The sequence below is a fragment of the Ahaetulla prasina genome, chromosome 2 (assembly GCF_028640845.1).
Source record: "Ahaetulla prasina isolate Xishuangbanna chromosome 2, ASM2864084v1, whole genome shotgun sequence".
Taxonomy (NCBI): domain Eukaryota; kingdom Metazoa; phylum Chordata; class Lepidosauria; order Squamata; family Colubridae; genus Ahaetulla; species Ahaetulla prasina.
This window is the reverse complement of record NC_080540.1, coordinates 35,512,321-35,539,223: the sequence shown is the minus strand read 5'-3', so window position 1 is coordinate 35,539,223 and position 26,903 is coordinate 35,512,321. Positions and strand designations below refer to the sequence as shown.

General features: G+C 37.6%; 1 protein-coding gene across 4 annotated transcripts in view; it reads right to left on the bottom strand.

Moving 5' to 3' along the window:
* Positions 1-26,903, bottom strand: part of PTPRG (protein tyrosine phosphatase receptor type G) — a 783,870-nt gene that overhangs the window by 160,793 nt on the left and 596,174 nt on the right. For all 4 annotated transcript variants that reach the window (XM_058166065.1, XM_058166066.1, XM_058166067.1 and 1 more), the window contains one exon: positions 20,141-20,207. In XM_058166065.1, the coding sequence (XP_058022048.1) occupies positions 20,141-20,207 (67 nt within the window). The remainder of the gene's footprint in view (positions 1-20,140; positions 20,208-26,903) is intronic.

Genomic DNA, 26,903 nt, shown 5'->3' with positions numbered 1-26,903 from the left:
AGGTAATGGAATCAATCATCAACCAATCCATCACCCTCCACCTAGAAACAAACAACTTACTCTCTAATAAACAATTTGGTTTCAGAAAAAAATTATCCTGTAATTTACTTCTTCACTGCAAAAACAGATGGACTACAAATCTTGACCAGGGCAAAACAATAGATGCAATTTACATAGACTTCTGTAAAGCTTTTTGACTCAGTGGTACATGACAAACTACTTCTAAAACTAAAATCCTACAGCATCTCCGGACCCCCCCATAATTGGATAACAGCGTTCTTGTCAAACAGACAACAAAAGGTCAAAATAGGCAGTGCCCTATCAAATCCTGCTTCTGTCAATAGCGGTGTCCCCCAAGGCAGCGTTCTAGGACCAACACTCTTCATATTATACATTAACAACCTCTGTGACCATATTATAAGTAATTGTGTTCGCTGATGTTGTTAAATTATTTAACACTACCAACAATACAACTACCCTTCAAAAAGACCTTGACTTTGTATCTGAATGGTCTAAAACTTGGCAACTCCAAATCTCAACCAGCAAACGCTCTTCTGTCTTACACGTTGGAAAAAAGAATCAGAACACTAAGTACAAGCTCGATGGACATTACCTTGTTGATGACTCTCACCCCGTTAAAGACCTTGGAGTTTTCATATAAAATGATCTGAGTGCCAAAGCCCACTGCAACTACATCACAAAAAAGGCTTTAAGAATTGTAAACTTAATCTTGTGTAGCTTCTTCTCCAGAAACACTACACTACTAACCGGAGCATATAAAACATTTGCTAGACCAATTCTTGAATACAGCTTGCCTGTCTGGAACCCACACCTCATTTCTGACATAAATACGATTGAGAGTGTCCAGAAATATTTTACAAGAAGAGTTCTCCACTCCTCTGTTAACAACAAAATACCTTATGCCACCAGACTTGAAATCCTGGGTTTAGAAAATTTAGAACTCCACCGCCTTCGACATGACCTGAGTTTAACTCATAGAATCATCTGTTACAATGTCCTTCCTGTTGAAGACTACTTCAGCTTCAATTGCAACAATACACGAGCACACAATAGATTTAAGCTTAATGTGAACCGTTCCAATCTTGATTGCAGAACATATGACTTCAGTAACAGAGTTGTTAATGCCTGGAATGCACTACCTGACTCTGTAGTCTCTTCCCAAACTCCCCAAAGCTTTAACCAAAGACTATTTACTTTTGACCTCACCCCATTCCTAAGAGGTCTGTAAGGGGCATGCATAAGAGCACCAGCGTGCCTACCGTTCCTGTCCTAATGTTCCCTTTGATTGTATCCAATTTCATATAGTTATGTCGTGCTTATGCTTATATATAATGTTGTGACAAATAAGTAAAATAAAATAAAAAATAAAACTTGGCAACTTCCAAGATTTGAAGCCCACATGTCTTAACGTTGCCAAGTTTGGAGAGCCCTGCACTAGAATATAAACAGAGAACAAACCCCAGTCCTTACTAGCACTGATGATATTACCTAGTTTGGCTAATGAAACATCTGCATAAAATACAACCAAGCTCAGAGAGCACCAAGGACCCCTCAACTTTGTGCACTTTGGGACACCAGCAAAGATGTTCCTCAGCTGCAACCATCTGGGCAGCAGGGAAGGCAAACTCAGCTGGGGAATGAGGAAGCGATCGCAAATTGGAAGTTGGAAATGGTTGCCTGCAGCCTTGGAAGACCCACTACTGATTTACACCGCCCGCAGTAGATGACAGATGCAACAAGACTGTCTTAACTTGGGCAAGCTTAGTAGCTATGCATGTTCTAGCTACAGATTAACAGTATTATCTTTAGAAGTAAATTATTTCACTTCAAATGATGGGTAATATAATATCTGATCTCTGTTTTAGGAGCTCTTTCCTGAGGGCTGCTGGTTGACGGCTCTGCAGTGAGCAATAAATCTGTGTGTCATCAAAAACACACAAGCCAACAAAAATGGTTCTATGGAACTTCCCTAACGCAGTTTCCCTAAGGCTGCATTCAAATATGTTATCCTCATTAACTTCTTGTAACATTTTGTTTGCATGAGTTCCATATGTTCTAAAAGAAAAATTAGAATCATGCAGGAGTATTTTTAAATGCTGGGCCAATACATTATGTAAAGTACAATTCAAATATGCATTACGGTTCTCTGAGAGGGAATCTCATCTTCTGTTTCCAAGGATTTTTTTCCTGTACCATATGCTGACAGTATTATATTTTAATAATTAATTGTTCATCAAAGAAAAGATGAGCAGGAATGCTAAATTCAAAGTTATTCAAATTGCGAAAATGAATAATGCAAGATTTTTATATTAAATACACACTGAGATTCGTAGTCGACATCTCATCCAGCTCTGCCCACCTTCCATTTTTAAACACTGTGAACTAAAATATGAATTACCAACTAAGGGAAACATATTTAGACAAAGGAGAGCTATATTAGAATGCAAACTCAAAGATTCCTCTGATGATTAAATTTTGGTTATCAATTAGGTGGAATTTATTGCACGTGTCTGCGAAGCCACAGTCAATTGCAGAAAATGAAGCAGAGAAGAAAGGGTAGCTTCTTTGACAGAATTAAATCTCATTTCTGCATGTATGCTCAAATTCTTGATCGCCTCTTCTAAACAGACTGCATTGGCTAAGTAATGCAAAATAAACCTTTCAGCAGAATATGTAATGTTACTAAGTTTGTAGGAGGAGAGCCACGTTAGACCACTGTGGTGAAAAATCAAGAGCGTGGCAGCATGTTGTCTGATTAACAAATTTTATTAAATGTCACAGCTTTCACGAGCTTACTTCAGATCCACAGAGGGTTTTTGTTTTTAATCATTCATAGATCGTGGTACATTTGTATTTAAGTATAAATGCTATATATGAAGGTGAGCAGTTTGTACCTTTCCCTGAGTATTCGGTTAAAATTCAGCATCCAATGTGCTGTTTTGGAGTGGTATGATTTTTTATTTTGTGTATAAAATAAGGCACAAAATAGATAGGAAAATAGAAGAGTAAATTATATTTTAAATATTGGCAAAGGTCTGTGGGCCTCTGGTGGCTCAGACTGTTAAGACAGTCTGTTATTAACAGCAGCTGCTTGCAATTACTGCAGGTTCTAGTCCCACCAGGCCCAAGGTTGACTCAGCCTTCCATCCTTTATAAGGTAGGTAAAATGAGGACCCAGATTGTTGAGGGCAATAAGCTGACTTTGTATATAAATATACGAATAGGATGAAGACTATTACTAACATAGTGTAAGCCGCCCTGAGTCTTCAGAGAAGGGCGGGATATAAATGCAAATAAAAAAATATATATATAGTAACTTTATTCTTTAACATCCCTATGAATTGCCTCCTGGAAACAGCGAACCAAATATATTGGCCTTGCCCACACTAATGATATTACCAGCCAGTCTTTGGAGATGTAAAAAAATGGGAAAGAAAGATACAAGAAGGTTGTTAAATCTAGTGTACATAGTGGGAAATTTTGGGCCAGTAATGCTCTTTCAGCCCAACCCACTCCAGAGAGTTGTTGTTGCAGGGAAAATAGAAATCTTTATTACTGTATCAACTCAAAGTGATGAACATATTCAATGTTCATCACCTTGAGTTGATACAGTAATAAAGGTGGGAAATAAATAACTCATATGATTTCCTTGTTAATATAATAATAATAATAATAACAGAGTTGGAAGGGACCTTGGAGGTCTTCTAGTCCAACCCCTGCCCAGGCAGGAAACCCTACACCATTTCAGACAGATGGCTATCCAACATTTTCTTAAAAATTTCCAGTGTTGGAGCATTCACAACTTCTGCAGGCAAGTCGTTCCACTTATTGATAGTTCTAACTGTCAGGAAATTTCTCCTTAGTTCTAAGTTGCTTCTCTCCTTGATTAGTTTTCACCCATTGCTTCTTTGTCCTGCCCTCAGGTGCTTTGGGGAATAGTTTGACTCCCTCTTCTTTGTGGCAACCCCTGAGATATTGGAACACTGCTATCATGTCTCCCCTAGTCCTTCTTTTCATTAAACTAGGCATACCGAGTTCTTGCAACCGTTCTTCATATGTTTTAGCCTCCAGTCCCCTAATCATCTTTGTTGCTCTTCTCTGCACTCTTTCCAGAGTCTCAACATCTTTTTTACATCGTGGTGACCAAAACTGAATGCAATATTCCAAGTGTGGCCTTACCAAGGCATTATAAAGTGATATTAACACTTCACGTGATCTTGATTCTATCCCTCTGTTTATGCAGCCCAGAACTGTGTTGGCTTTTTTGGCAGCTGCTGCACAGTGCTGGCTCATATCTAAATGGTTGTCCACTAGGACTCCAAGGTCCCTCTCACAGGTACTACTATTGAGCAAAGTACCACATATCCGGTACCTGTGCCTTTTGTTTTTTTGGCCTAAATGTAGAACCTTACTTTTTTCACTGTTGAATTTCATTTTGTTAGATAGCGCCCAATCTTCAAGTCTGTCAAGATCTTCCTGTATCTTGAGCCTATCTTCTGGAGTGTTGGCTATTCCTGCCAGCTTGGTGTCATCTGCAAATTTGATGAGTTCCCCATCTATCCCCTTATCCAAGTCATTGATGAAGATATTGAAGAGTACTGGGCCTAAAACAGAGCCTTGGGGTACTTCACTGCATACTTCCCTCCATGTGGATGTAGTTCCGTTGAGGACTACACATTGAGTGCGGTTGGTCAGCCAGTTACGAATCCATCTGGTGGTGATGCTGTCTAACCCACATTTTTCTACTTTATCTAGTAGTAGGTTATGGTCTACTTTATCAAATGCTTTACTGAAGTCCAAGTAAATTATATCGACAGCATTCCTCCGGTCCACTAATTTTGTCACTTTGTCAAAGAATGCAATAAAATTAGTCTGGCATGATCTGTTTTTGACAAACACATGTTGGCTTTTGGTTATTACTTTGTTTGCTTCTAGGTGTTCGGTGATTCGTTGCTTGATTATCTTTTCCAGAATCTTCCCCAGTATTGAGGTCAGGCTGATAGGTCTGTAGTTTCCTGGATCTGTTTTTTTTCCTTTTTTGAAGATGGGAACTACATCAGCTCTTTTCCAGTCCTCTGGCAGTTCCCCTGTGCTCCAGGATCTTAATGTTAAACCATATCAAGACAAACCACTCTTTACTGTATTTCTACACTAGCTTAAGGGAACAAAGTATATCCATTAAGAAGACTTACAAAAATAAAGTAAAAAAAACCCACCTAAATATTTAAGGATATTAGTATAAAAGATATCAAAAGTGAGAATTTAAAAAATGACAAGTGGGACTATTAGGCATTTTTAAGTTCAAAGGGGTTCTTGAAAATACTTTAGGTAAGTAAGATGTTTCTTTGATTATTATTTTTTAAAATCTTTGGTTGATAGCTATACATTTGGCTAATCTTCATTACCTGAGTTTATTGACTGAAATGGTGTTTCTTAAATTGTTCTCTTATCCTGGTTGAAATAATTTTTCTCAATTTTTCTACCTTTAACCTGGGTCCTTAGGAAGTCCTTTAGGTGTAGTACTACATCTATCTATGAGTAATGCAAGTGATTGCAAAGTCTCACAAGGATGTGTGGCTTCTCATGAGACCTCAGGAACTGCAGTCTAGGGTCAGAGCACTGGTCTGATCATCTCAGTAATGTCTATAATTGGGCACAACTTTTTAGGGTTTTAGACAGGAGTCTTTCTTGATCTTGGTTTGAGATACCAGGGATTGAAGTTGGACTCTTTTGCACCTAAAAAACAATTGCTACCTGTATACTGCCCGAATCAAAGAGGGCTGTGAAAATATTTACAGACCCCTCACATCCTGGACAAAGTTCCATTTTATTAGAGATGTCATATTGGCACATCTGGGAAAACCTGAATCTGAAAGCTTCCAGGTTTTCCCCACCCAAAAGAAAGTTCAAGTCCCTTCCCCTGCACTCATATGTCCATCGCAGGGTCCAATTTTTGGGGTGAGGTACCAGCTGTACGCTGATGATACTCAGCTGTACATTTCCACCCCTAACCACCCCAACAAAGTTGTCGAAGTGTTGTCCCAGTGTCTGCAGGCTGTGCGGGTCTGGATGGGGAAGAACAGGCTTAAACTCAACCCCTCCAAGACTGAGTGGCTGTGAATGCCGGCATCCCGGTATAGTCAGCTGCAGCCGCTGCTGACTGTTGGGGGCGAGTCATTGGCCCCAATGGAGAGGGTCTGCAACTTAGGTGTTCTCCTGGATGGATGGTTGTCCTTTGAAGAACATCTGATGACCGTCTCCAGGAGAGCTTTTTATCAGGTTCGCCTAATCCGCCAGTTGCGCCCCTTTCTAGACTGGGATTCCTTATGCACGGTCACTCATGCCCTCGTCACTTCTCGCCTGGACTACTGTAACGCTCTCTACATGGGGCTCCCCTTGAAAAGCACCCGAAGGCTCCAGCTGGTCCAGAATGCAGCTGTGCGGGTGATAGAGGGAGCTACTCGTGGCTCCCATATAACACCTCTCCTGCACAAGCTGCACTGGCTGCCTGTGGTCTTCCGGGTGCAATTCAAGGTGTTGGTCACCATCTTTAAAGCGCTCCATGGCTTAGGACCGGGGTATTTACGGGACCGCCTGCTGCCACTGTTTGCCTCCCATCAACCCGTGCGCTCCCATAGGGAGGGTCTCCTCAGGGTGCCATCAGCCAAACAATGTTGGCTGGCGACCCCCAGGGGGAGAGCCTTCTCTGTGGGGGCACCTACCCTCCAGAATGAGCTTCCCCCAGGACTTCGACAGCTCCCTGACCTCCGGACCTTCCGCTGCGAGCTGAAGACGTACTTATTCTTCTATGCAGGACTGACATAAAATTAAAAACTATTAGTAATTTTAATGGGGCTTTTTATGGTTTTAATGTGTATTTTAATTAATGGGCCAAATTGAATAGGTTTTTTAAAATCGGTTTTTAGCTGTATGTTGTATGTTTTTATTGTGTTTTTTACCTGGCTGTAAACCGCCCTGAGTCCTTCGGGAGAAGGGCGGTATAGAAATTAAATTATTTATTATTCATTCATTCATTCATTCATTCATTCATTCATTCATTCATTCATTCATTCATTCAATTGTTGCACCATCCCAACTGGAGATGCTTCCCTATCACGCCACTCCAGGTGCAGGGTCGAATGTCTTTGACTCTCAGAGAAAGGCTAAATATCTCCACCGCTCTATGCAACCCCCCCCCCCCCAGTTTCCCACAGCTGGCAGCCCTGAAGATCCAAAGTGTGGCAGCCCTGAAGATCCAAAGAAAAAGATGGCCTCCAGAGCTGACATCTAAAAGTACAGGAGATTTAAAAAAAAGCCTTGAATGTCCCAATCCCATGAAAGTCTTTGGATTAACACATTCTTTCATTCTTACATTCACACACACACACACACACACAAGTTGGCATGTGGAGGAGAGTCACAATGCACACCCCTATCCAAATTTAATATTGTTCTCCAACAGCGAATTCTTCTTCACTGTTAAAAAAAGACATATGTTTGTAGGTAGATATGATTGATGATTAATTCTCTATGAGGTCAAGATCAACAATTTGGGAAGCATTATTTATCAATGGGCATTATCTTTTCTATATTTTAGAACATTGATACTCCTTGACAAAATTGGTCAAGAGATAACTAGTGGAATATACAGCTTTTTGTCTTCCCAGGCCACTAGTATATTGAAATCACAAGTGGGTAATCTCTGTTTTTAAGTGACAGATGAAGATGGATTCTGGCCAGTTTCCTTTGCATGGAAAGCCCAGATCAGGAAAGCAATAACTACTGTTCTATTAACAATCTCAATGGGGATTGTTAAATAGCACAGGAACAAAGAAGCTGTGTGCCTTAATGCTCAAATAACTGTAAGTCAGCAGTTGGCTACCTTAAGCATTTCATACAACTCCCAAAAATCTTTCCAGTTCTGCTTAGCCTTTTTTTTAAAAAAATTATAGCTTCTGATAATAAAACAATTTAGGAATATGATGAACATGGGTTCATTCCAGAATGCTCTAATGGTTATTATCGCTTCCCAATTCCGTCCTGCATTTGAACTGAATTTTGAAAGCTGAACAGCAACTTATTTCTGGAGGAATGTTTGGCTGAACTATGAAAATAATCAGTAACTCACTTCTTACACTATGAAATGAATGCAAATGTCTTAATACCCAAGACTTAACACTTGACAACTCTTTCACTTTTAGCATCAACACTGACACTGCAAAAACTTTATAACACAAAAAAGGAAGGAAAACGTATTTAATTAGGTCTTGATCCAACTATTTTACTTGGATTGTACTTGGACTATTTAGTAGGCATATTCCTGGAAGACAGAAGCATAACTAAGTATGGTCAGAAGTCAGGACCCCCTACTTCAGCCAAATATTTTGAACACAAGTAACGTTCAGGTTTCTAAAACCTGGATCCTCCAGCTGTCTGGATTCATAATTCCCAACCAACATGGTCCAATATGTTGGTTTGAGCTCTGAGCTTGGCAATTTGGCTGCAAACGTTTCATCACCATTTGAGGAAACATCATCAGTACGTTTTGAGTTGTGCTCGTCTTTCAGAACAAAGGACTTTAAATACTTTTTTATGGTATGGTCCAATACTTCTGGAGGATACCAGGCTGAAGACAGAAATTGCAAAATATTATTCTAAATAAGAACAAAGAAATAACTGGAGAAATTTTGATCTTTGAAGGCTATTTATGACCCTCTTCTTGATTCCAGTTGCAACATGAAAATTAGGAACATTCTGATAAGGACGTTTGTTAAAAAGTATAAAATCTACATTGGGGCATGATGGTTCAGTGGTTAAAGATCCTGAGCTTGGAGAGCTAACAGCCCAGTTTTGAGAGCCAATACACAATGTGAGCTCCTATTACTTGCTCCAGCTCCTACCCACCTAGCAGTTCAAAAGCATGCAAATGCAAATAGATTAATAGGTATCACTTCAGTGGAAAAGTAACAATGTTCCTTTGGCATATAGCCATGCTGGCCACATGACCATAGAAAATGTTTTCGGACAATTGGCTGGCTTCCTTGGCGAAGAAATAAAGATAATGTATGAATAATAAACAAAGTAACAAAGATTTATAACACTGTCAAGCTATTTCCTAAAACTGCACTACTATTAATCTTCTCATCGTTCCCATCACCCATCTCCTTCCACTTATGACTGTAACTTTGTTGCTTGTATCCTTACGATTTATACTGTAATTGATTGTTTCCTGATTGCTTAATTGTAGCCTATGACTATCATTAAGTGTTGCAAGTGTTGCACCTTGATGAAGGTATATTTTATGTACGAGACAAATTCCTTGTGCGTCCAATCACACTTGACCAATAAAAAATTCTATTCTATTCTGTTCTGTTCTGTTCTGTTCTGTTCTATTCTATTCTATTCTATTCTATTCTATTCTATTCTATTCTATTCTATTCTATTCTATTCTATTCTAAGTACCGTGTCCTAGAATCGGACACAACTGACTGAGAAACCTTTACCTTTATATATTCGCAGTACTCAAATCTAACCCTTTTTATGCATCTGCCATAATATCTGATTGAAGAAGCTAACAAAAGTTTTCATATCAGACCTTGGGGAAGCTGTTACCAGTTAAGCTCCCTCAAATTGGACAAGATGTGTTAAGGTTCTTGCTCTACAACATTCTCCTATTTACCATGTCTATAGTATTCCAGAGAAATATCAGATTATTTATTTATTTATTTATTAAATTTGTATACCACCCTTCTCCCGAAGGACTCAGGGCGGTTCACAGCCAGTAAAAAACAAAATACATATAATACAAATTAAAAACTATATAAAAAACTGATTCGATTAATGGCCTAAATTTTTTTAAATACAATTAAAACCCCGTTTAAAATCCCTATTACAAAACCCTGGTTTAATTCAACAGTGAAAAAAGTAAGGTTCTACATTTAGGCCAAAAAAACAAAAGGCACAGGTACTGGATATGTGGTACCTTGCTCAATAGTAGTAACTGTGAGAGGGATCTTGGAGTCCTAGTGGACAACCATTTAGATATGAGCCAGCAGTGTGGAGCAGCTGCCAAAAAAGCCAACACAGTTCTGGGCTGCATAAACAGAGGGATAGAATCAAGATCACGTGAAGTGTTAATACCACTTTATAATGCCTTGGTAAGGCCACACTTGGAATATTGCATTCAGTTTTGGTCACCACGATGTAAAAAAGGTGTTGAGACTCTAGAAAAAGTCAGAGAAGAGCAACAAAGATGATTAGGCTAAAACATATGAAGAACGGTTGCAGGAACTGGGTATGTCTAGTTTAATGAAAAGTAGGACTAGGGGAGACATGATAGCAGTGTTCCAATATCTCAGGGGTTGCCACAAAGAAGAGGGAGTCAAACTATTCTCCAAAGCACCTGAGGGTAGAACAAGAAGCAATGGGTGGAAACTAATGAAGGAGAGAAGCAACTTAGAACTAAGGAGAAATTTCCTGACAGTTAGAACAATCAGTAAGTGGAATGACTTGCCTGCAGAAGTTGTGAATGCTCCAACACTGGAATTTTTTAAGAAAATGCTGGATAGCCATTTGTCTGAAATGGTATAGAGTTTCCTGCCTGGGCAGGGGATTGGACTAGAAGACCTCCAAGGTCTCTATTAACATATTATTATGTTAATATCTTGAACTGGCCAGAAAAATGGCCAGAAAATGGCTCAGCAGAAATTCTTCTACCACACCAAGCTGCTATTAATCTTCTTCAAGTGTAAAAAGTAGATCAGGTAGTTTGGCATAAGAGAAACAAGCAGTGCACACAATTAAAAAGTTCCTTTTTTTGTTTTGTGTTGTTTCCCCACCACCCTTGGATTAGGAGAGATATAAAGATGCAGAAACTTAACTTGACTTAAACATGCAACTGTGTGTTCACATTTTTGGAAGTGTGATAGTCCAGGCCACACAGTGGTGATGGGAAGAACTCTGGATTCTGAGATGTACATTCATCCACTCAACAACTGTGTCTGCAGCAGTGACGAGGTTAGGGAGTAGGATGGCAAGGTGGGACAGGGGATCCCCTTTTCACATCTTGGAGCCCTGTGGCTCCTCTGGTGTGCATCATTTGTACTTGGCCTTTGATAGCAATAGCAATAACACTTATATACCGCGTCACAGTGCTTTACAGCCCTCTCTAAGCAGTTTAAAGAGTCAGCATGTTGCCCCCAACAATCTGGGTCCTCATTTTACTGACCTCGGAAGGATGGAAGGCTGAGTCAACCTTGAGCCCGTTAGGATTGACCTGCTAACAGTCAGCAGAATTAGCCTGCAATACTGCATTCTAACCACTGTGCCGTCACAGCTCTGATTATTTTCCTTCTGGGTTCACAATCACCTTTTGCTGATTGTCTCATTTCCTTTTCTATTTTTATTCTCATACATGGCCCTCCAGAGTCACCTGGAGTCTGGCAGCCTTATAAATATGCTAAATAAATAATTAACTGACACTACACAGTGATGCTAAATACTACACTTAATTACATGAAGAGTATTTTTCCTTGAAATAATTATCTGTGAATTGGGAGATGAGGGTGGTTCTTAACATTCGCAGATAAGAATGGGAGAAGATGTAAAATAGCTGCAGACGATGTTTAACACAATTTTTTGCTTTTGAAGAACAACCTGAAAATTACTTATAGCTCCAAAGGGGTTATTTGTCTGGTGAATTTAACTCTTTTTGTTTTTGTTTCAAATTTAACAAGGGCCTGCCCCCCCCTTTCTCTCTCCCCCCCTTTTTCTTTCTTTCTTCTTCATCCATTATTACTCAATTCCTATTTTGTTTTCTGCTGACTCGTCAAGAAGGAAAATATGTGTGAGTGTGCACTTGCATATTTCTGTGTGCCAGAATTGTTTGTGAAGGAGAGACAGAAAAGATGCAGGTGTGAGTTAGGCAGCCATAGAAAATGATATCATAAATATACACATTCATTTTAATTATTAGGTATTAATTCAACATATTTTTCTTGTTTGCTGTCTGTTTGTGGAATAACTTCAGGCAGGCATGTGTGTGTATGTGGAGAGAGAGAGAAAGAGAGAGAGAGAGGGAGAGGGAGAGAGAGAGAGATGCATTTATGCACAGGTGTTATGTGTGTATACAGAAAGAAAGAGACATGAATGTATGTACATCTGTATGTGTATGTCTGTATACACAGAGAGATGCATGTGTGTACAGCTCTGTGTGTATGGAGACACAGAGATGTTTGTGTGTGAGTACATATACACATTTATACCGAGGAGCCTTCAAAATTGCTTTCATCTGGAGCTAACAATCGTAAATGGATAGGCTGAGCATTCAGTCTGATTTTTGTTTTAGTTTATAATATTCTTTCTGTATACATTTTTCTCTACAGTAGGGAGATTATTTTAAATTCTGGCTCATCATCTTTTTGCACTGGGTAGCACAACCATTTGCTGACTAGCTCTCCTCTTTCCTACTATACCATTTTTAGCTTACTTCTCTCTTGTCATGTTATGTCAGTCCTCTTGACAACTTTTGCTTTTACTTTTTCATCCCACACCACTTCAGGTTGTCTGCTTCTGCTAGAATTCAATCCCAAAATAAGATTTAAAAGAAGAATATTTCACTGAATTCAATAAAAATTGTTCTTTAGTAAAGGTTTAGAGTTCTAATAATAAAACACAGTACATTTTGACCGATAAAATCCATTCCCTAGGAACTGTGTTCAGATTGCAACTGTAATTGGTAGCTCGAGGTTTCTCCAGCTGTGGTAACGTAATAATGAAAAATTAAGATTATGTGAATTGGTTGATTATAGTTGCAGATACTGTTCCCCCCACCAAAGTATGGAATGCTTACAGATTAAGATCCCAGACAAAATCAATGTATAACCACCAAGAATTTGTGCACTCCATTTATTTTTCCTAATTACCAGAACTCTGGGTATTTTCAAAAACTACTGAAGCTTGCATTATTTTGAAGTGCCTCCATTAAGGTTTCTAACAGAAAATTAATAAGCATTACTGAAGTTCCATTAACCATTTTTTAAAAAAATGACCATAAAATTAAGGCAATAACTTCAGTCTAAATGGATCAAGTTATTGTGCTAAATCTTGTCCTGAAAGTAAGGCTGCTTGGCTTCTTGGTGGGCATTTGAAAGACTGAAAAAAAAATGGTAGTATCCACTTTCTATTTTTCTTTCAAGTTCTCGTGAAGTTTAATTAATATGAAATTAGAAATGTGTGAAGTCTGATGAAAACCGGTCCTTGTTTTTTAAAGCTTGAATAGCAAAAGAGAAATGCCGTACATTAAAAAATCTCACTCTAAGCTACGCTCACTCTTAAGTTGGTTGATTAGTTAAAAACATTACCTTAATGGTCCAGAATCTGGACTATTTCTTTCCTGAGTTCCATTAATGTGATAATAATGAGTTATAAACTATTAAGTGATCTGGCGCCAGACTTCTAAGGCTTTCCCCTTTCCAAGTTACATGATCTCAGCATGACTCCAATCAATTCTGGATCGGTGTCCTTCTAACCTCAGGACATGCAACAGCTCAAGCTTGGGTGACCTCTAGAAGTTATATAAAAACTGGGACTTAACAGAGATAGATCTTGTAAAATGGGATTTGATCAAGGTTAACTGGCTATTTTAAAATGAACAATTTTTTACCCATTCCAGGCAGCTTGTAAATTGGATGAGGTGAGCTATAAATCAAATTAAATAATTGCACTGATGCATTAAGTTTGCAGTAAGCTCGCAAAACTTATGGCTTTCCAAACAGCAGAGAACTTTTAATTCTCTCTTCTTTTGCTGCTGAAGTCAAATAGCTACGTTAAAAATTGTACATTTCTAATTTCACTGGAGTTTAATAAACGTTTTCAAATCTGTTCTTAACACAGACCAATACACTGCCATTGGAAGGGATTGGCAATGGTTATTCCAGGTTGCAGGTTCTCTTCCTAGCTACGCTGGATATTAGGGTTTTGTAAAATACAGATAATCCTAAAGTTACAACTGCAATGGGACTATCTGCAATGGGACTATCTGATTTTATGATCTTTTTTGGTGATCGTTATGTGAACACCTTGGTTATTAAGCAAACCAATGGTTTGCTATCGGTACGATTTAGCTAAAAATCAGAAATGTTGGTTTTTGGCAAAGCATTCATAAAATATAGTCATGTGACTGTGGGATGCTGTAAACAGCCATAAATGTGGCGTGGCTACTGACTGCTGGAAGTGCAGTCATGTGAAGGGGAGAGACAAATGGTCAAAACTTTAAATCCATCATAAATATCCCCCAGGTAGGTCCATCCGAACTGTGCTAAGTGACCAGTCATAAACCAAGGACCATCCATTTAGCTAAAGGACACTGAAATAATGCCACTATCAGAACAAGAATTTGGAAATATGATTTACTAAACTCAGTTGACATTCAAAGCAGGCATACAATGGACAGCAATATACTACTAGTGGCACCTTCCTTGATGTTTTGAGCAAGCAATTCGGTTTTCTGCAAATATAAAGCTAGCAGAATTTATTACTGCTTCTATTATGAATATAAATATGCCAATTATCATATTTTCCTACTTGTCCCTCAAAGCTATATCAAAATCTTTTTTGTAATTACATTTCAAATAGTGAAGTTATAATTTTACAATAGTGTTTATATATTGGTCTTGCAGCAATATCACTAAGCCTATCCACTTAAAAGTCCAAATGGTTTGAAAGCTAAAAGAGAGGAAAAGTTATTCTAGCTATCATCAATACATTTTCTTCTTTCAACACCTTGCCTTCAAATGGGATTTTCAAGTGACTACTAGACCCTCCTTTTCTTCTGCTTTTTATCATGTAACTGTGCATATTTATCTAGCCAACTGTGTATTTGGATCATATAAGCTCTTTGTCTCCAACTCTGGAGTTCGAGGGCTGAAAATACTGGCAAGTAATGCTTGGCTACCTCTTTCTGTTTCTGTCATTAATCCAGGATTGGGAGGTGGTGGGAGGAATTTAAGCAGGTCTAAAGAACTATCAGTCAAAGATGATGCATTTGCAGGATATCTTCATGTACGTGTAACTTCCAAGGTTTGATCTGAAGAGAGATTATTAGGCATATGCAGTAAAATTCTATTCTATTTATATCTATTGTATTTTAAAAGGGATGTGGTGGCTCAGTGGCTAAGACACTTGTTGATCGAAAGGTCGGCAGTTCAGCGGTTCGAATTCCTAGTGCCGCATAACAGGGTGAGCTTCTGTTACTTGTCCCAGCTTCTGCCAACCTAGCAGTTCGAAAGCACATAAAAAATGCAAGTAGAAAAATAGGGACCACCTTTGGTGGGAAGATAACAGTGTTCCGTGCACCTTTGGTATTTAGTCATGACAGCCACATAACCATGGAGACATCTTCAGACAGTGCTGGCTCTTCAGCTTTGAAACAGAGATGAGCATCGCCCCCTAGAGTCGGGAACGACTAGCACATATGTGTGGGGGGAACCTTTACCTTTACTGTATTTTAAATGTATCTCTTTTATGCAAAAGCGTTTTGAAAGCTTGTTATTCTGTTGTTGACATGAACCAGTATCAAATTCCTGGAAGAATTCAAAACTTCTGCTAGAATCTAATTCCAAAAATGTGTGAGGCTAGGATTTGACACTTTGGGGGTGTATGTAGCATTCTCCCTCTTAAAAACACCTTAACACTCCCAACTCTTTAAATTTCTCTTTAAATCCATGCTGGGAGTCACAAGACTGGATGACAGTGAGGGCCCTGAAAGTCCATTTTGTACACCAGGGAATACTCAAAGCTGGTTCATACTTATCAAACTGTGAGTATTGCTATCTGTTCAACACAGTAATGCCATGGGAAAGTCTGAAAACACATCAATGTTTTACATTGGAGATCTTCCCCCCTCCGTCCATTTTGTGCTTCATCATATGTTTCTAATTTGCTTTTAACAATTTGAGACATTCAAAGAAGCACACATTAATAATATAAGTGAAGCAGACACAGAATGTACAATCCATAACACATGAGAAGCAAGCATGATAAATGTGAAGGAATGCCATACAGTACAAGAAATTCCAAAATCTGTGGCCATAGTAATTACACATGGATAAATGGCTTGCAATTGCAAACACCTGCCTAAGATAGGAAAAGTCAGGGGGAAAAAAACTTTTAAGCATTACTTTCTGCTTCAGTTCTAATGTTTCTCATATTGTCTGTTTTTGTTCACATAAGCTCCTAGTCTAATTCTTGGAAAATTAAACTTAATGCAACATTGGAATTCTAGGAAATGGATCCCTAGAGAAGAGAAAAAGAAACTTTTTCAGTGGCAGTTAATTCTGCATTGATCTTTTTATGTTGACATATCTCTATCATCATTAAGCTGGTGACAGTGTGAAGGACACAATTATTTATGTTCCATCAAATTAGTCTGTAATTCAAGTCCCTGACGAAATCTCCGGCTAAAATAGCTTTCACTCCTGCGGAATGTGATTCTAACATTATCAATCTTCCTTATTATCTAAAAGGGCACAGCAAAGTGAGAGAACTTTGACAAAAAATGAGATGGTCGCAAGACTGCCATCTTGTAGTGATACATACATTTTTTTTAGATTTTTTTAAAATCCCACCTTTATTATTTTTTTTTAATAAATAATTCAAGGCTGAGAATCTAAGAAATATTCTCTCCTATTTTCCCCACAACAAAAACAAGCTTGTGAGGTGAGTTGTGCTGAGAGAGTGACTGACTTACAATTACCCAGCTGACTTTCATGCCTAAAGATGAACCAGAACTCACAGTCTTCTGGTTTCTAGCCTGATGTCTTAACCACTTGATCAAATTGGCTCTTTTTATAAAGTGGCACATTTTGTGCAGTTCTCTGGCTGAGATTGTTCTGGCAGTAAAGAGAAGAGAAGAAATCCCAACTACTAGGGTAACTATGAAAGAACCTTTCAAATATTCCCACCAGATATACTGGATTTAAAAACCAGTTTTCTATTATCTATTATAAACCTATTAAGAAAACAATAAAAATGACCCTGCCAAAGGGGAAAAACCACAACAATTAAAAGCAAGGAACTCAAACTCAGTATACGAGCTCATACACCATGTTGGACCAGTAGTTTTTGAAAATAGTCTGGTCTTCAACACTTCTTGAAGGATAGGAGGGTTGGAACTATACAGATCTTTAGAGTTTTTCCAGAGGACAAATGAAATGGTATGAGAATATATACGTCAGGCACAATCCCAGAGACTAGATAGTGAAATCCAATCAAGTCCTATCCTTTATTAGCTTACACCTAATAGACAGAATTTTGCCAAACTAAAGCTATAACTTCCTAAGCTACTATATAAATATTGAGGTATTCAAGAAAGAATCATGAATCAAGCAAGTGTAGAAACAAATAATCTGATTTATTCGAAAAAAGGGCATTATATATCATTCTGAACTATTTGAATCTAAAAGGAAAATAAAGAAAACTATCAGCCAATTCTTTGGCCATGTGCTTAGAATCAATCTTCCCTTCCAAACAGAATGGACTTCAATTCTTATAATTTCCAGACACAATGACTATTGAATTCTGCAACCAGCCAAATTAAAGAATATATTTCTTTTTCTTAATTAAACATGAATAGAGCTTGACCTTTTTATTAGATTTTCTCTCTTTACCACCCTCACATTTAACTGACGTCTTTGTAGTCTTATTTTCAAATTTTTATTTGAAAAGATACTTTTTTAAAAAGCTGATGAATTCATTTTCTCTGCTGTGGAGAGGAAAATACAAACACACACACACACACACATCAAGACAAATTCCTTGTATGTCCAATCACAGTTGGCCAATAAAAAATTCATTCATTTATTCTATCTATCTATCTATCTATCTATCTATCTATCTATCTATCTATCTATCTATCTATCTATCTATCTATGGTGTGTATGTGTGTGTGTGTGTGTGTGTGTGTGTGTATTTGTTTTCTGAGGTTTTCGCGGGTGTTTGTATGTAGGTCTTTGGTTATTCGGGTTTTCTCCTGCGTAAAATTGGAATGTCTTGGCGACGTTTCGACGAAGTCTCATTCGATGAAGTCTCATTCGACGAAGTCTCATTCGACGAAGTCTCATTTGCTCCCAGAAGCACGAAGCTGAAGCCTGAAGATGACGAATGAGACTTTGTCGAAACGTTGCCAAGACACTTCCAATTTTACACGGGAGAAAACCTGAATAACCAAAGACCTATATATATATATGTGTGTGTGTGTGTGTGTGTGTGTGTGTGTGTATACATACACACACACACACCTCATTCAGTTATCATAATTGGGACTGGCAATTGGCTAAGTGAAATGATCGCTAAGTGAAACTTCATGATTTTATGATTATACTTCACCTTTCCTTTGCTTTACAGACCTGTGAATATCATAGGTGGAAGGACTGGTTGCAAAGTTAATTCTTCATCATCATCATAACTGCAAATAGTTGCTAAACAAGACAGTCATTAAATGAGGACTACCAGTATCCCTTTCCCAGTCAGACTGATATATGTGCAGAGAGTTCTGGGATTCAGAAATTATAAATAACTGCAAATAATTGCTAAACAAGGCAGTCATTAAATGAGGACTACCAGTATTCCTTTCCCAGTCAGACTGATATATGTGCGGAGAGTTCAGAAATTATAAATAAAAAATGTCACAAGGAGAGAAAGGCATACAACGATACATTACTATGTTCTAGGAATTTTTTCTTAAGACAATGAGGTAGATTTGCAAAATACAGGTTTGATTAGGCACCAATAGATATTCCAGCAGCAAATGGAAGTGGAATGGGATCGTTTTAGTAATCTAGGAGTAAACTGAGCGTATAAGCACAAAACAGACAAGATGACACAACTAAAATATTCCAGGTCACATAAACAGTAGATACAATTTCTTCATCAAATCATAGAATCACCAAAGCTGCTCTTTTCACTTTTTCTAACAGATTCTTCTGCTGCCCAGCAGGCACCAGATAATGATATCTATTTCTGAAGAAAATATCATAGTGGTTAGCTCAGTGTCTAGTTTTTACTTTGAAACTTAAGATTGATATGTATAAATAGCAACAAACCTATGGGAAATTCCATAAATGAAGAACTTGGTGTTACATTAACATTTAACTCCAAATTTTAATTGCCAGTAGATTTACAACATTCCAAGTTGTGACATTAAAAGGTTTTGAAAGGAAAGCAATTAATCTGGAAACCTATTTATTTTAATCTACCACTAAAAACTGGTTTTAGGTTTCCAGTCAAGAAGGAAAAAAAATATTGTTAAGCTCTGCATCTCTCTAAATGTCTAAAAACAATCTCCTTGACAAGGAGTGAAAATAGTGTTTAGATGGAACTGAGATTCATTACAATCGCTCAGTCTTTTCTTGCCAATGGTAATGGAATGATTAATACTTTGCAAATCATTATATTAAAAATCTGACAAAGCTGATTTTGACACAGCTTTGCTATAATCGCAAATTATGAATTACTGGTAATAAGACTTTCAGGACATTTCTTTTTTTTTAAAAAAAAAATAGGAATTTGTGATATGCTGTATTTATTTCATTACTTATTCCAATTCATCCTTTGGATTATATGCATTAGACTAAGAGAACTGGTTATATTTATGCCAATGAAGGAAAGATAAGTCTCCTAAATTTTATCCTGAGATCTGTGAAAATTAAAGATCCACCATCATCTCTATAAAATTGTAAAGACAAATACTTCATAAAGAAATAGAAAAATTAAGCACTTTTTTTTCAATTATTTTCACAAGATCAATGTTCAGCAAACTGAATATTATCTGAAAGCACAAAATATAAGAAACCATAATATGCTTATCTGGCTTTCTTTGCAAAAAGAAATGTCTTAAATGAAATATTCCAAATGAAAGCTAAGAAAGGACCCCTTTTAATATTAGTCCAAAGCTATTTCAGCTAATAAATGTGACTGAGATTTATAGCATCTGAATAACAGCTTCAAAACCCTCAAATATAATTACAGGAGACATATACAACTCAGGTTGTCTTTTGAAAAGGTGATCCAATGTGGGTCTTCTACTCTTCTTAGCACAAGTGAACTTTAAGAAACTACTTACCATGATGTACGACCCCCTTCAGCCCATGGATAATAGGTTCAAGTGCTGGATTGTCCCTCTGACTGACCTAGATGTAAAGGATACGCGCTTGGTTAAATTTATTATGGCATCAGACAAAAGAATCTCACTGCAGTCTTCCATAAGGAAGGAGAAAAAGAGAAAAGATACTCTGGGCAAGTTAACTTAGTTCACATCTTTAGCATAATTTCTTCTCATCAGACAATGAATGTTTAAGATGGACAATGCAATGTAGCAGACAAAAGAGGCTTAAATAGAAATAGAAAAATAGCACTTAGACTTATATACCACTCCATAATGCTTTACAGCCCTGTCTAAGCAATTTACAGAGTTAGCATATTGCACCCGACAAATAAAAAGTCCTCATTTTACCAACTTTGGGAAGGTGGAAAGCTGAGTCAACCTTGAGCTGGTCAGCATTGAACTCATAGCAGTGGGGGGAGTTAGCCCACAATACTGCATTCTAACCACTTTGCTGCCACCATGACTCTTGAATCGAAAGAAAGTCCTAAAAGTCATTAAAATATTAAGCACATCATCACATACCCTAGCACAGATGAATAGTTGACAGTGCTCCAATTACTTCTTGCATAGCTACACATAAAAAATACCTTAGTGTTTTATTTAGCTTTACTTGGAACAGCTTACATCCTGAAACAATGCTTTTAACATCATTAAACAGTACCACCTGCCCATTCCGGGTCCTTGGGTAGGTGGATAAAAATGCCAAATTCAGTCTACACATCAGGCTGACTGTGCAACCAACCACAATAAACATATAGTAAACAACTGCAGTAAGAATGTACAACTCAAAGCAACTTTATGAACATTGTGTATAAACAAGGGCTAGGACCAAGCACAAATGTGCATCCCTGGCAGTAAAACATACTTGGCATCCAGTTTCTGAGAGGTCTGTGGAGAGTGGAGAAACTTGATAAAATGCAAGATACATTTACCAAGTGCAATGGAGGGTAAGGGTTGGGAGGTTCTTCTCTATGGGAGACCCTACCCTCTGGAACGAGCTTCCTCCAGGACTTCGTCAACTTCCTGATCTCCGGACCTTTCGCCGCGAGCTGAAGACGTATTTATTCTTCCGCGCAGGACTGGCATAGAATTAGTATTTGTATTTGTAATTTTAAATGGGGTTTTATGGTTTATGTATTTTAATTTAGGGGCCAAATTTAATAAGTTTTTTAGCATTGTTTTTATTTGTACTATATCCATGGATTGTTGATTTTATCTGGCTGTGCACCGCCCTGAGTCCTTCGGGAGAAGGGCGGTATAAAAATTAAATTATTATTATTATTATTATTATTATTATTATTATTATTATTATTATTATTATTATTATTATTATTATTATGATGATGATGATGATGATGATGACACTTTTTAGTAAATTTGAAAATAGAGAAAGTACACACTACATTTTACGTCATCATTTCCTATGCTATATACAACATTTTCTGCTAATGATAAATACATTTCTGGTATATTTCAGCCTGTATGCTACAGGTACAGCTAAAGCCATTCCAAAGCATGCAAAATTAGGATTTCTAATCCAGAGATTATCTTTACAGTGAAGACAACATGCTGTTGTTTCTTTCTATTCCACTAACTAGGAAATATATGCACCTCATTGACACCTACTTAACATATCCTTTCATTCTTCTGCTACCGTATTAGCAAAATGTAATCATTTCCCATATGCCACTATAGTTGGTAGAAGGAGATAATTAGGTATAGATGTGACCATCCTATTTCGGTGCTACAAAGCAGGCATTACATATAGTGCACAGTATTCATTTGTATCTCATTCATAATTCATGAACACAATTGTGTCTACATTGACATCTCTCCTACCCCATCTATTTGTACAAAGATACGAGGGGATGTGAATGTAAGACAGAATAGATAAAACCCACTCAAAGCAACCACAGGGACAGAAGGGTTTGTCCTGGAAGATTACCGCTTATGCAGCATGCAGAAAAATGCCTTAAAAATATTTCTAAGAAGAAGCAATAAAGAAGTGAGAATTGAGGCGCTATGCACAGAATGAAGCATGGTGCATTTTATGCATCTGTGGGATTGATACTTTTCATAAAAATGACAAAAGTAGAGTTGACCCATGAAAATGCTAGCCACATTCCTTTTATGTACATGGCCCATGCACAAAAAGGAGCAGGGCCTGTATTGTAATGGAATTACAATGTTTTGATATCTTAGAGTATCCTTCCCTTCCTTGACCCCTTGCATGTGCTTGCATGTTTATAGCTTTAAGTAATGAACAACAACAGTGGTAAGGCTGCATTTCTTTGTATCTTTCTTGAACCTCTCTCTGGATAAATGATAAGTACAGCTGAAGGTGTAATAAAGACCCCCTTTATGATCCCCTGCGTGAAACTGCACACTTGATTCTTGCCCAGAAAAAGATTATTCACACCTTGAATGTAATTCCTTGCTCAGCAGATCTGATCAATAGCGGAATTGCAAGAATCTAGAAATCCATTAAGCCGGGCTTCAATAGTTACAGAGGAAAAAAAGAGGAGAAATTGTCAAGAGGGAAGAATGAACATTTGTATATATCATTTATATGTGCATATAATTCACTTGGATGGAGACAAATGAATAAGTATCAGACTCAGTACAATGTAAAAATAAACACGGCTTTCTATTTAAAAGCACTGTTACCCTATTTCCATTGCTAATAAGACTTCCCACTTTAGGGTAACCGGCACAAAGGTAAAACGAACCGGTAGCGTTTATTTGCTAATCATTCTATGATTAGCTTCTATTTTTGTTTCTCAGCAAACATACCACTATTCTAGGCAGAGTAAATAGCATTTGGTGTGTTGAATACAAATAGCAAGCAATGTACAACTCACAACTAAGTATCTTATCGTTTAAATGATCCTATCATAATTTAATGCACAATGAATGATGTTCAAGTTTTTTTTTTATTACCTGCAGTCAAAATGACAAATGGACAGATTATATGGTAGGTAGAGGTTATTTGGGGATCTCAGAAAGCGGCACCAGGATCCTGGATTGAGATAGTCCTGATTCAGCTTTCAGCTGGCTGAGAGAAAAACAACGGTCCTTCCTCATTTACATGCTAAAAAGCTATAATTTAAATAATAATGATGATGATGATGATGATGATGATGATGATGATGATGATGCCATTAAAGGGAGTAAATAAAAAGCTTTCTGGAGATTGAGATGTTTGACTAGGTGATGAAAAGCTATCACTCTGTGAGTTGATCAGCACACATGGAAGAAAATATCAATGCCAATATGGCAATATGCCAATATGGTGAAGGCCCAGCTCTGTAATTTTCTAGCCTTACTATCCGAAAAGAATAAGAGATAGAGTTGCAATCCTCTGGAGAGCTAAGGTAGAAAGAGGGATAACTAGCATAAAGTGCTATTGATTCAAGTCTACTGAAACATGGCATTCTATTAAGTCATAAAATATTCAAAAACAGGCTGTGCTATTGTTTGAGGTGGGTGCAGTGGGGAAAGAAAAAAAACAGAAAAAGAGAGTTTCTTTAAAGTACATTCCTCCAATAATTCCATTAGATAAAAAAAGGAAACAAGGCTTAAGAATTGCAAAACAGATCTTTAGCTAGCTTCACTGCCAGCTGGAAGGGAAGGAATCAACTGTAAGTTATTGAAAAGACATAACCAAACACAGTTTTTTTTTTATTCTGAATTATTGCCAACCGCAATCCAAAGAAAGAACCATACAAGGACATCGAGATGGAGAAAAATCAGAATACCAGAACAGGCACGTCTCCCTAGCTTCTCCAGAAAGGCAAAAATATTTGCCGATATTGACTTCTACAATCACCTCAGATTTAGTAGGAAAAATGAATCCACAGCTCTAGTCGAAGGAACTATTTATTTATTTATTTATTTATTTATTTATTTATTTATTTATTTATTTTTGTCACACAGTATATATAAGCATAAGCATGTAATAACTATACAATATATAAGCATATATATAAGTATGAGTATGTAATAACTATATTAATTGGATATAACGAAATGAAACAATAGGACAGGAATGGTAAGTACGCTTGTGCTCTTATGCACGTCCCTTACAGAACTCTTAGAAATGGGGTGAGGTCAATAGTAGACAGTTTTTGGTTGAAGTTTTGGGGATTTTGGGAAGAGACCACAGAGTCAGGTAGTTTATTCCAAGCATTAACAACTCTGTTACTGAAGTCATATTTTCTGCAATCAAGATTGGAGCGGTTAACATTAAGCTTAAATCTATTGCTTGCTCTTGTATTGTTACAATTGAAGCTGAAGTAGTCTTCGACAGGAAGGACATTGTAATAGATGATTCGATGAGTTAAACTCAGGTCATGTCGAAGGCGGCGTAGTTCTAAATTTTCTAGACCCAGGATTTCAAGTCTGGTGGCATAAGGTGTTATGTTGTATTCAGAGGAGTGGAGAACTCTTCTTGTAAAATATTTCTGGACACATTCAATTGTATTGGTGTCAGAAATGTGGTATGGGTTCCAGACAGTCGGGCTGTATTCAAGAATTGGTCTAGCAAATGTTTTATATGCTCTGGTTAGTAGTGTAGTGTTTTTGGAGAAGAAACTATGCAAGATTAGGTTTACAACTCTTAAAGCCTTTTTTGTGATGTAGTTGCAGTGGGCTTTGGCACTTAGATCATTTGATATGAAAACTCCAAGGTCTTTAACAGGGTGGAGGTCAGCTTGTACTTAGTGTTTAGGTTCTTTTTTCCAATATATAAGACTGTGCATTTGCTGGTTGAGATTTGGAGTTGCCAAGTTTTAGACCATTCAGATACAAAGTCAAGGTCTTTTTGAAGGGTAGTTGTATTGTTGGTGGTGTTAAATAGTTTGATATCGTCAGCAAAAAGAACACAATTATTTGCAATATGGTCATAGAGATCATTAATGTATAATATGAAGAGTGCTGGTCCAAGAATGCTGCCTTGGGGAATGCCACTTTTGACAGGAATAGGATTTGATAGAGCTTTGCCAATTTTGACCACTTGTTGTCTGTTTGTCAGGAAAACTATTATCCAATTGTGGAGGTGTCGTGAAATGCCATAGGATTTTAATTTTAGGAGAAGTTTATCATGTACTACTGAATCAAAAGCTTTACAGAAGTCTATGTAGATTGCATCTATTGCTTTGCCCTTATCAAGATTTGTAGTCCATATGTTTTTGCAGTGAAGAAGTTGTAAGTTACATGATAAACCAAATTGTTTATTAGAGAGTAGGTTGTTTGTTTCTAGGTGGAAGGTAATGGATTGGTTGACGATAGATTCAATTACTTTGCAGGTGATGCAGCATAGAGAGATTGGTCTGCAATTTTCAAGTAGGCTGGGGTCTCCTTTTTTGAAGACAGGGATGACCGTGGCTAGTGACCAAAGTTTGCGAAGGGAATTGGTCGTGAAAGCTTTTTCAAAGATTATGCTTAGGGGTTCTGCTATATTAGTGGGAAGTTTTTTTAAGAAGTATGCACATCGTCCATCAGGTCCAATAGATAGGGATGGTTTCAGTTTGCGAAGGGCCTTTTCAACATTATTTTCTGTGAAGTCTATATGTGTTAGGTCGTTGTACTCATTGTTGGTACGATTGGGGAAAGTTGGGTATGAGCCATTTCTGTTAACAAAGACTGAATCAAAGAATGTGTTAAAGAGGTTTGCTTTAACTGTTTCATCATTATATTCTTTGCCGTTAGATTCTTTTAGTGGTGAGATGGATCTCGAGTCTTTAAGTTTGTTGTTCACACAATTATAAAAAGCACGATTAGAATTTGTGTGCAGAAGATCTTCTTCTTGCTTGGTGTGGTAATTGGTGCATTCAGTTTTTATTTGGTTGCATATATTCCTGTAGCGGTTTTTGAAATTTGCTACATAGCCCTTTTTCTACTTCTACTTCTTAGAGGTAGGATTTTGGCCAGTGAGAATGCTGAAAGGAACATGACACAAGGCTGCCATCAGTAGATTAAGAAGGCTCCCTTGATTGTACGACTGAAAAAAGATGTTTGCCAGTGGGCTTTGGGAAATAGACAATCACTCCGCTCTACTGTGTCCTCAGTTGTGAGAAAGTATTATCGTTCAGTTCAATGAGCAGCCACAGTTGGTGACAATCCCCCCCTTTTTTTGCCAGCTGGTTATGAAATATGTGATTCTCTCCCAACACCACACTAAAGATTCCGACTGTTTTCGGTGAGTCATAAATTGCGAAGCAATTGCTTTCAAGCCCATTAAAAGGGCTCCAATATGGGATTATAAAGCATTTCACAAGAGGCGAGAAGAATGCTATCACCTAGTCTATCAAACTCTGAAAGGGCAGGCATTTTTCTACTCTCAAAGAGATGGCTATAATTTTGTGAAGCTTTCCTCCCCAGAAGTGAATTATAATTTACTTTCCTTTCACTATGCAACATTTGGCCCTTGACTTGAAAACCAATAATCTTCCATCTTTCAAATCTTACCCATCTGCTAAGGATAAGAGCCAAGACAACTGCCATGCCAAGAATGGGGGGAAAACCAGCTGCTTGCTGAGTAGCAATGCACTGATATTCCAAGACTCTCTTTTGAAAACTCTTACCGGGCCTTTTCTTAAGACATAAGTGGGAAACCTTTTCAGCCCTAAGGACTTCATCAAGCTCCATGGCAGGAGCTGCTTGTATGCATAAAAAATGCAAATCCCCCTCTCTCCCTTACCAATGTCTTGTGAACTCATCT